Here is a 12,446-nt window from a genome sequence, read left to right on the forward strand (position 1 = left end):
GGAGGAGCACTTGTTACTCAGATGGTGGTTAGTGGTACAACATGTTCAAGGAAGCCACTTTTAGGTGGGTTTGTCACTTAAACCTAGGGTAATTATTTTTTTTATACAAACTTTTCAGTTTGACAAAATATCAGAAATATTAGGAAGGCTAATTGCTCAAAAATGACAGTGAAACAAGGGATTATTTTAAGTTAAATTTCAAGGACTTTTCAAGGCGTTCTCTAGAAAAAGTTCAAGTTTTCAAAACATCAATACAGGATGGAATGATAAAAGAAAATAACACTAACGCTTTATTTTAAAACTTTTCTTGAAAAAAATCAATTCCGGTAACTTGATTATGTAGTAGAGCTGACATCTATTTAATGTAGCTGCCTTCAGCCTCAATCACTGGGTCTGGAATAGGGAGCATGCCCTTTCCACAAGCGCCAGCAGGAGCTCAATGAATACTCGACGGATGACGGCAATCAAGCTAGCTTTGGTGTTGTGGGTGGTCATGTTGGTGATGTTCTTGACGTATGATGAAACCAAGCAGTCCAGCGGATTCAGGTCTGAGGAGGAAGGGGGGGCCAGTGAGAGAAGAGTACAAAGTCGCAGCACTCCTTCTGAAGCCAATGTTTGGGTTTCTTTGGACTTGTGAGCCAGTGCTGAATTCTGCTGTCAAACCTAGGGTCTACCAGCAGCTACCTGATTGCACTAGGGGATCACCTCACTATTCAGCATATGCAGGTGCACTTTGCTGTTGAGTTTCAAGCCGACTTTGAAGATGTGAGGTGGCATGATGTGGCCTTCAGTTGAACCACACCAAAGACCATAAGCGTGGCCAGAAACTTTGTTTTCATCACCTTGGGCACATCCCTATCATTTGTGGCAGTCCAACGATACATTTTGAGGGTGCTGGCAATGATCCTGTTGTCATAATTTGGATCGGTAGAGCAGGAGTTGTAAAGCAGTGCATCTCTGATCTTGCTTGTTGAACATTGTGTCACTTTCAGACATGAGAGAAGGCTCCTATCGCTCTTGGGATTTGTACACAACTGGCCAACTAGTAGATGGTCTGCAACAAAAAAAGAAAACCAGTTTTCATCAAATGGAAATGGAATCATGTCATCTTTTCTATGATGACAATTTTATTGTTCCACCCTGTATGATAAACAAAAAAACTTAATTGACAGCAGAAAAAAAGTAATTTTCATTTACATAGAAAACAATATGCTTGTCGACAAGCATATTCATATTCCCTGACATTTGGACAATCAAGTGCGATTAAATGTTATTTTTTCCCCCGTTATATATCAGTAAACGCTGTGTTCGTTTTACTTTTAAATTTTGAATTTCCGGCATTGTGGATGCAAGCGTTATCACCCTTTGTCATGAAACTATCTGATATTCCTATTTAATTTTCCTCCCCACAAGAGTTAGATATCAGGATCTTTTTTTAATGTGGGAAAAGGAACAAAAATAAAAATTGTCTCAGTCGTGAAGAATTTCTCCTCCACTAACTAAGAACAAAAAATTGAAGTGTAGCATCAGAACAGATGGTATTTATTTGCTCCCCCACCGAGCAAATTAGGCACAAGGCCGATTTTTAATGTGAGGAGTGAAGGGAGGGGGAAGGGAAAAAGGGGACCAGCTCCCGAGAGGTGGGAAATGGGAGCTGGTTAAAGGTAAGGCATGTGGGGTTGCCCCCACATCTGGTCTTTGCTTGCAGTATCTGCTGGAACCGATACTACACTTTGATCTTGGCCCGAAACTACCTGATGTTATAAGAAAAACAGATAGTTTTTATGATGAAGGGATGTAATTCTTACACCACAATAATATGATGTAATTTAAAAACAATGTATTTTGATTTTATTTTTAATATTTAAAAATATTTTAATGGTATTTTTATTAATGCTTAAAAAATAATTTAATAGTATTTATTTCGATTTTATTTTTAATATTTTGACATAAATTTATACTGGGCATAAAGAATAGAATTTTCAAGACATTTCAAGATATTTTCCATACATTTTCCATATTTTCAAGAATTTTTCGAGGTAATAATAGGAATGAGCCTTTTTAAGGCAAAAGTTAAAATTCCAGAACTTTTCAAGCTTGTGCGAACCCTGATTATACATGCCAGACTTTCACAAAAAAAAAACAAACAAAAAAAAAACACTCATCTAGCTACAACCACTATCAATATTTACCTCACTCTCTATCTGTGCCTAAATCTAAATGCAGATTCCATGAATAAATCTTCTATCCTAGAACTACTTGCCTGTAGAACTGTTCCACTGACCTGTTTCCAGCCAACTGTATTATGGTGGTCTTAAAATCCAATATCAACAAGTTTTTGTTGAGCTGTTCCCTTAACCTTTTATGACCTGAATTATGATGTAGATGATTAAAAAAATATTTATTGTTAATTTTAGATGGCGGCATACTGGATGTAAGCAATGGGCAGTTACAATCTGGAGGTATCTGGCATCTATCCAGATACTGAACTAATACGTATAAGGCGTGTTTGAATCACTTCCTACTTCATTTATGTTGTTATATTTATATATTTACAACTGAACGAATTAGTTCAACCAGGCCATAAAGGGTTAAATAATCAAATTCTACTTAATTTCCATCACTAGCAATCACTACGGTGTTGTTTCGGTAACCACCGTACACTTATAAAGCCTTATCCTCAACTGGCCTACAGGCCTTGATAAGTGGTTTCTCTCTTGTAAAAACAAAATGCACTTCTGATAAGTTGTAGCGCACATGCTAAGCACTGTACACAATGATTGGATTATTATTTAAGAAAATTGTTTTGAAAAGCAACAGACTTACTTATAGGCATATGGTTTTGGTTTTTTCTAAACTTCAATTGTGAAGAGTTCCTTAAAAAGAAAGAATCATATATTCATGCAAATACTTGCAATCACATTGAAAAATAGAGATAAAAACCTTAGCAGTTGTTGGTTTTCCAGCATTTCTCACAGGATGCTCAGCTGCCGGATGGGGATCCTTGGCCGGGTGTGTCAAATTAAGAGGGAGTTCGACAGCCTTTGGTTTGCCAGAAGCTCCCCCACCTGCATCCAGTGGCAGCAGGTGTGTCACTGGACGGTTAATCACAGGAGATTTATCAGAAAGTAGCAGATCAGTAGGGGGTGCAGTGTAAGCACCACCATCAGTGTTCATCATACTAGACTGAGACTGGCCCCTAGTCATTGTCACCGGGGGAAGGCCAGAGGCACAGAATTGATTTTGCATTGAGGTTGGAGGGGTCACTTGCCGTTTGCTTGAGAGTTGTTGGTTATTTTTTTGTTGTTGTGCTTGCGGTGGTTGATGCGGAAGAGATGCCGGGGCAGCAAACTGGGCCTGTCCCCCAGGAGGTCCGACAGCGGGAATTATTTGCTGTGGGTGAGGCAATACCTGAGAGACGGGCGTCATTTGCGGCTGTTGTAATTTGTACACAGTATGCATCTGTTGTTGCATGTATAGCGGTTGGTTTTGTAAAGGGTTCATACCAGCCGTATTAACAGAACTTGGGAGTTGGGGTGTCGATGTGGGCTGGGATAAGGGTTGGGGTTGGGTTGACACCTGCTGCTGTGGTGCCTGTTGCGCTGGCTGCTGTTGCACTGGTGGTCCTTGGCCTTGGTTATAAGACAAAGAAGTTGTTTGTCCAGCTGCGTGATGCCGCGGATCAAATGGATGCACGACCGGGGCTGTTTGCGAGGTTGCTATCGAAGATGGTGTTGGAGGTGCAGCCCCTTGTTGAGGAAATGGTTGCATTGGGGACACAGCATTCGAAGCTGGTGATGTCTGTGGCAACTCTGGGTGAATAATAAAAAAAGAAGACAAATTTGATTTTACAAAAATTTATTTTTTTAAAGTAAAATTTAACAAATTATTTTTATTTACTTTCATCTATCATTCTTTTTAATCTTACTTATTCAACTTATTCAAATGTATCTTGCGACTATTTCTTTCTTGTCATTTAGTTAAATAAAATATACCTCAGCATTTAATACCATCCTGATTTGGTAAATAAATAATTTGTAATTGAAAATCTTTCAAAATTGTCATTCTGTTCACCTTGTCTCGTACCCATCAGTGTTTTTCTTCAAAACTGCATTTCCATAGCCTTCAAACAACTCTTTGTACACTAACAGACAATGCTTCAAGCAAACTACAACATCCTCTTCAAATAAAATAAAGTTTAATGTAGAAATCGTAATCACCTTAGAAAATATCCTAATTCCAAGAAAAGGATGAATAGAACATCTTCATTCCTGGTCCGCTAAGCAAATAATATAACATTATACCAAATATGAGCTAATCATTTTTCCTATATACTTTAATAACACAAAATACATGGTAGCATATACCTTAGTTCTAGGATTTAATTATGTTTGAAAATAAATTGTTTTAATTGTTCTTAATTCAATATTAAGTGAACAAATCACTCATCTCTCAATCATCAATTTCTCATGACCCTCTTTCGCAATATTGGTTCTACAGGTTCTTCAAAATATAATTTACAAAACTAAGGGACTACTGATAAACATGCTATTCTCATAAATAGCTATCCCTAATTCCCATTAACAAGATGCTATTTTTAAACTTCATATAAATATTTTTTTAATATATTTATTATCTTAGTAACTGGTGTAAGATAGATAAAAGCTAATTTAAAAAATTAACCCACACTAAATCACAAAGATTCCTATCATACAGATATATATATATATATATATATATATATATATATATATATTTGAAATCCTTTGAGATGAGGCTTCACAATTTGTGAAGATAATGGTTTTGATCTACTCAAGCAGGACACAAGATTAGTTGAACAAAATGTGGTAAGACAACAACTATGGAAGGCAGTAATTATGAGGGATACAGTTACACAACTCAGCATTCCTATCCCATCGTGTTCAATCTACTGAAAAAGGCCAGAGGATGAGTTGGCCGAAATGTGGTGAAACAAAAGATGAGCATAAAAGTCTGCAAAAAGAATGAATACACAAAGATTTCTATGTTTGAAAAGATGAATTTGAAGGCGGTCAGTAGTTAGGTCAGCCGAAAAATTACGAAAATAACAACCGAGATGAGAATAATAGACTAATACACGACTAGAATAAATAAAATAGTGTCAACAAAAATGAATCCATTTTTAAGACGTGTCAATTGAATCTGCAGATTTAGTGAGAAAATTAGTATTTCAAACTTAAGCGTGACAAACCAATGGATAAAGCCTCATTTAGAAATATGTGGACACATCTAAAATAAGATTAAATAAACTTAAATTATTTAAAAACAATAACAGGAAGCTGATAGTGGTTAATGACACAAACTGACAAGCCGAGTGTTCCTAGTATCTTGATTTTAGGTTAGTGGTCTTTTTTTTCCAGATTTTGTCAACACAAGAAAATAAAAAATTCACAAAATCTAAAAAAAACATATCCATCTTCTTTAAAATAATAATAAAAATAAATTCTAAAGTATAAAGTTATTTTGAATTTCGAACCCAATTAGAATTTAAACCAACAAATCAAACTTTGCTTCTGACTAACCAATTTTCATTTATTATAGATGTACCATGTTATTGGTAACAATGTATTTAGCTACAATTTATTAAATAACTAGTAAGGTTACCCAGCATTGTTCGGGGCTATAAAAAACAAAAGTTAAATACTGTAACATCTTTAGATTAAAACTTCTATCTTTCCTTCTCTCTTATTCACTTTTTCGTCCTTCTTCCAAACCGTTTCTCTCAACTTCACACAACCCTTTCCTCTCTCTCGTTTTAATGAATTGATAAAAAAAGTAATAATGTAATTCATTTACTATAGCTATTACTTTTAAATGAAAATATTTTTTTTCTGAATTGTAGATATTCATCCAGGACAGTGTAGATCAAGAAAGTATAAACTTTGTGGATCTTTGATTCATAGTTTTCTACTTTTTAATGAAAATATAAACATATATACAAAGAAACACACAGACAGGTTCCCTTTATATAACAGATAACTTAGACCGGCCCTGTGAGATATGTTAATATGAAACATTTGCAAATAATCACCTAAAACTAAAAATCAGGTAGGGGAATAATTCATTCAAACGTAAATAATATAATAGGAGTTATCTACTTCAAGTTTGAAAATGTGCAAACAAATAAAAACTATAATTATTTCACTACATCAAGGGCAATTGCTAGTAACAAATAGTGGGTGCATATTTACAATTACACTTTTTTTTAAAATATAGAAAAATCGGTTATAGTCAGCTAATGTACTTCCTAACTTCTGGCGTAATTCTATTAGAAGCTGTGACAAAGCAAATCAGTTCCTTCACAATTTTTTTCTCTCACACCTATATCTCCCCTGTGTATGTACTCTTATTACGTTTGTCCGATATTTCTTTTCTTTATTATTCTAATTTCATAAGCATATATTTCAAACTAATTTTTTTAATTTTATTAAAAGTGCAAATAACGACTAATTTATTAGTGTTATTTTTATTTGCATAATTTTATTAATTTTTATTGTATACTTTTCAATAATATCCTTTTCTTATATTTTAGCTCAATAAATCTCTTTGCAGTAGAAATACTGAAGAACAATAAAAGTGAAGGAACTGATTTGCCTTGTCACCACTTGCATAATGCTCCGCCAAAAAATTAGAAAGTATGTTAGTCAACTATAACTGAAAAATCTTTATGTTGTACGTACTCATCATGGAACGAAGATTTTATATTTCAAGCATTGAGTAAATTCATCTAATAGATTTTTTTAGTACTTGTACAGTTCATCAAACATTACAAAAAAAAAAAAAAAAAAAAAAAAAAGAAAATATTGGAAAAAAAAGTTATATTGTACGTATCCGTTATGGAATAAAGTTATCTAAAAAAAAAAATTCACTTAATTTGATCAAGTAGTTTTTTTTTTTTTTACAGTGAAAAAACAATGTTATGATACCTATCAAAAGGTAGCCATGTTTCGATTTTTTAAAAGAAAAGCTATTATTTAACATGAGGATTGGTGTGTCGGTGCTTTAGACTGAGTTATTTCCCCGTAGAGTGTTCTAAAACAAATCTAAACATGGCTACCTTCAGCGTGCTGTCATAAAAACATGCTTTTCCACTGTAACCCCCCCCCCCCCAAAAAAAAAACAAAAAACTACTTGATCAAATTTTTTTTGAGAACTTCATTCCATAACTGGTATGTACAATATAACTTTTTCCCCCCCAATATTTTCATTTTTTAATGTCTTGATTAAACTTTATAAGTACTGCTGTTTTTATTGAAGAAAATCAAATTTTACAATTTTTAATGATTAAGTATTTTTGGAAGCTATTGATGATCTCTTATTCATGGAGAAATAGATAAATCTTGTTAGTCGAACTGAGTTATCTACCTTTGAATTTTAATGCTACCTAAACAAAATATGGCACCTACTGACTGTCCCATCTGGCTAGTCATAAAATTTTATTTTCTCAAAAAATACTTGGTCAATTTACGTGATTTTTGAAATACGAAATCTTCATTCTGTGGCAGGTATGTATTTTTTTAAATTAGTGTAATTTTAAATAATAATAAAATAATTACAAGTGGAAGTCAAATGTGTAGTTGAATCTTTAAACATTTTAGAAAAAGTGTTTGTGCTACCCATTTCATAGTTGTAGAATTCAAAGATAAGGGTCATATGAATGTTTTGTTATTATGGTGAGCAGTGATAACCAACTCACCTCCTTGCGGCGTGGTTAATGGGTTAGTAGTACCTGGACGTTTCCTAGATGTAACCGACGTGTGGACAGGCAGACCAAGGGCACCGCTTTGCGGCATGGCTTGTCCTTTGGGTCTTTGTCGAGGCGTAACAGTTGTCGTCTCAATCGTTGGAGTTGTAACAGTTCTAAAATGATAAAGAACAGCATGTTTAAACATTTAATGACACAGCAAAGAAAATATTTATGAAAAAAAAAAAAATGCTTTAACATTTTTATTTAACTCATCAGCTCCTAAATTACTCATGAGAGAGTTCATAATCCATTCCCAATTCCTCAAAACATAACTTTCATATTATAAAAACGTATTTGGATATTAAAGCTTACTAGTACTTGATGTAACAATATCCTCAACACACTTATGATCAAAACAGCAATGTTTGTTTCCCCGTTACACTGGAGATTTGATACAAACGATTTATACATAATTAACAAACTATGTACCTTAAGATTTCATGCTTAATTGCTTTGCTATTTTGTTTAAAAAAACAAAAGCATTATTGGTTTTTCTGTATATGTCTTAATATTCATTACATATATGATATATTTCATAACTATTTTAACTAATTATTTTATTTACTTTTTTTCTAAATAATTTCAGTATATTTTCCATTTCATTATAATTATATTTAATTTACTGAAGATTTAATGTTTAATTTTAATTAAAATGTTAAAATTTAAATCTTATTTTCATTTTAATCTTTTATATAATTTTTCTTTTTTGCTCCTATTTTATTTTTCTTATTTTATAAATTTATTTTTCTAATTATTTACTTACATTCCATTATATTTTATAATTATCTATTAATTCTGTTTTTGTTGTTGATTATAATTATCATATTACATTAAATATTAAAATTACTATTATCTTTATTATGATGCCGAATTATTACTTTTTTATTGTACTATACAATCCTTTTATTTCATTTATTGTAATATACAATCCTTTTATTTCATTTATTGTAATATACAATCCTTTTATTTCATTTATTGTAATATACAATCCTTTTATTTAATTTATTGTAATATACAATCCTTTTATTTCATTTATTGTAATATACAATCCTTTTATTTCATTTATTGTAATATACAATCCTTTTATTTCATTTATTGTAATATACAATCCTTTTATTTCATTTATTGTAATATACAATCCTTTTATTTCATTTATTGTAATATACAATCCTTTTATTTCATTTATTGTAATATACAATCCTTTTATTTCATTTATTGTAATATACAATCCTTTTATTTCATTTATTGTAATATACAATCCTTTTATTTCATTTATTGTAATATACAATCCTTTTATTTCATTTATTGTAATATACAATCCTTTTATTTCATTTATTGTAATATACAATCCTTTTATTTCATTTATTGTAATATACAATCCTTTTATTTCATTTATTGTAATATACAATCCTTTTATTTCATTTATTGTAATATACAATCCTTTTATTTCATTTATTGTAATATACAATCCTTTTATTTCATTTATTGTAATATACAATCCTTTTATTTCATTTATTGTAATATACAATCCTTTTATTTCATTTATTGTAATATACAATCCTTTTATTTCATTTATTGTAATATACAATCCTTTTATTTCATTTATTGTAATATACAATCCTTTTATTTCATTTATTGTAATATACAATCCTTTTATTTCATTTATTGTAATATACAATCCTTTTATTTCATTTATTGTAATATACAATCCTTTTATTTCATTTATTGTAATATACAATCCTTTTATTTCATTTATTGTAATATACAATCATTTTATTTCATTTATTGTAATATACAATCATTTTATTTCATTTATTGTAATATACAATCATTTTATTTCATTTATTGTAATATACAATCCTTTTATTTAATTTATTGTAATATACAATTCTTTTATTTAATTTATTGTAATATACAATCCTTTTATTTCATTTATTGTAATATACAATCCTTTTATTTCATTTATTGTAATATACAATCCTTTTATTTAATTTATTGTAATATACAATCCTTTTATTTAATTTATTATAATATACAATCCTTTTATTTAATTTATTGTAATATACAATCCTTTTATTTAATTTATTGTAATATACAATTCTTTTATTTCATTTATTGTAATATACAATCCTTTTATTTAATTTATTATAATATACAATCCTTTTATTTAATTTATTGTAATATACAATCCTTTTATTTCATTTATTGTAATATACAATCCTTTTATTTCATTTATTGTAATATACAATCCTTTTATTTCATTTATTGTAATATACAATCCTTTTATTTCATTTATTGTAATATACAATCCTTTTATTTTATTTATTGTAATATACAATCCTTTTATTTCATTTATTGTAATATACAATCCTTTTATTTAATTTATTATAATATACAATCCTTTTATTTAATTTATTGTAATATACAATCCTTTTATTTAATTTATTGTAATATACAATCCTTTTATTTCATTTATTGTAATATACAATCCTTTTATTTAATTTATTGTAATATACAATCCTTTTATTTCATTTATTGTAATATACAATCCTTTTATTTAATTTATTGTAATATACAATCCTTTTATTTCATTTATTATAATATACAATCCTTTTATTTAATTTATTGTAATATACAATCCTTTTATTTAATTTATTGTAATATACAATCCTTTTATTTCATTTATTGTAATATACAATCCTTTTATTTAATTTATTATAATATACAATCCTTTTATTTAATTTATTGTAATATACAATCCTTTTATTTAATTTATTGTAATATACAATCCTTTTATTTAATTTATTGTAATATACAATCCTTTTATTTAATTTATTGTAATATACAATTCTTTTATTTAATTTATTGTAATATACAATCCTTTTATTTTATTTATTGTAATATACAATCCTTTTATTTAATTTATTGTAATATACAATCCTTTTATTTAATTTATTATAATATATAATCATTTTATTTAATTTATTATAATATATAATCATTTTATTTAATTTATTATAATATACAATCCTTTTATTTAATTTATTATAATATACAATCCTTTTATTTAATTTATTGTAATATACAATCCTTTTATTTAATTTATTGTAATATACAATCCTTTTATTTAATTTATTGTAATATACAATCCTTTTATTTCATTTATTGTAATATAAGATCCTTTTATTTAATTTATTATAATATACAATCCTTTTATTTAATTTATTGTAATATACAATCCTTTTATTTAATTTATTGTAATATACAATCCTTTTATTTAATTTATTGTAATATACAATCCTTTTATTTAATTTATTGTAATATACAATTCTTTTATTTAATTTATTGTAATATACAATCCTTTTATTTTATTTATTGTAATATACAATCCTTTTATTTAATTTATTGTAATATACAATCCTTTTATTTAATTTATTATAATATATAATCATTTTATTTAATTTATTGTAATATACAATCCTTTTATTTAATTTATTGTAATATACAATCCTTTTATTTAATTTATTATAATATACAATCCTTTTATTTAATTTATTATAATATACAATCCTTTTATTTAATTTATTATAATATACAATCCTTTTATTTCATTTATTATAATATACAATCCTTTTATTTCATTTATTGTAATATACAATCCTTTTATTTAATTTATTGTAATATACAATCCTTTTATTTAATTTATTGTAATATACAATCCTTTTATTTCATTTATTGTAATATACAATCCTTTATATATTTTCACTTATTGATTTTCTTTATTTCCACTTAACATTATTTTAATACTGCAGTATTTTCAGCTGTATCTTGTTTTATTTTGTATTTAAAATACCACATATTATTATTATTATTGATATTATAAATGTATAAAATTAGTCTATCACAGAAATGAGTACACCCCTCATATTTCTGCAGATATTTAAGTATATCTCTTCATGGGACAAAATGAGACTTTGCCACAATGAAAAATAGTCTGTGTGCAGCTCTGGTAAACTTTATGCCCAAGAGTTGCAGAGTAATGCGTCTACATGACAATGACTCCAAACAACTCCCAGACGACCACTGCTTTACTGAAGAGGCTGAGGGTAAAGGTGATGAACTGGCCAAGCATGTGTCCAGACTTGAACCCAATCGAACTTTTTGGGGGGATTCCTTAAATAGATGGTGGAGGTGTGCAAAGTCTAAAATATCCGCCAGCTCTGTGACGTTGTCATGAAGAAGTGTAAGTCCATACTAGTGGCTACTTGTGAAGCTCTGGTAAATTTTATGCCCAAAAGAGTAAAGGCAGTTCTGAGTGATGATGGTAACCACACAAAATATTGACAGCTGACATATGTTAATATTAACTTCCCCTAAGGGTGTACTCACTTTTATTGGTAAGTGTTTAGCTTTTAATGGTTATATTTTGAATTATTTTGAGAGGGAAATAAATTAATCCTGTTATATAAGTTGCACACAAACTACTTTTCATTGTGTCAAAGTGTCATTTTGTAAGGGTTATCCAATTAAGAGATATACTTAAATATCTACAAAAATGTGAGGGGTGTACTCACATTTGTGATACACTGTATATACTAAGTTCAGTATTTTATAATAACTGGGTATACATTAGTGATGGGACGATTCCAATATTATTCCA

The 12,446-nt window shown here is 28.7% G+C and overlaps 1 protein-coding gene across 7 annotated transcripts in view; it reads right to left on the reverse strand.

Moving 5' to 3' along the window:
* The window catches only part of LOC145295851 (uncharacterized), a 423,706-nt gene that overhangs the window by 145,986 nt on the left and 265,274 nt on the right, over window positions 1-12,446 (reverse strand). For 5 of the 7 annotated variants that reach the window (XM_080141576.1, XM_080141573.1, XM_080141575.1 and 2 more), the window contains 2 exons: window positions 7,736-7,899; window positions 2,944-3,812 (listed from right to left, as the gene is read on the reverse strand). In XM_080141576.1, coding sequence (XP_079997702.1) covers window positions 2,944-3,812; window positions 7,736-7,899 — 1,033 coding nt within the window. The remainder of the gene's footprint in view (window positions 1-2,943; window positions 3,813-7,735; window positions 7,900-12,446) is intronic. The other 2 variants (XM_080141574.1, XM_080141571.1) reach the window with 1 other exon arrangement.

This window comes from Euprymna scolopes, chromosome 16 (assembly GCF_053919585.1).
Source record: "Euprymna scolopes isolate OS-2025 chromosome 16, ASM5391958v1, whole genome shotgun sequence".
NCBI lineage: Eukaryota > Metazoa > Mollusca > Cephalopoda > Sepiida > Sepiolidae > Euprymna > Euprymna scolopes.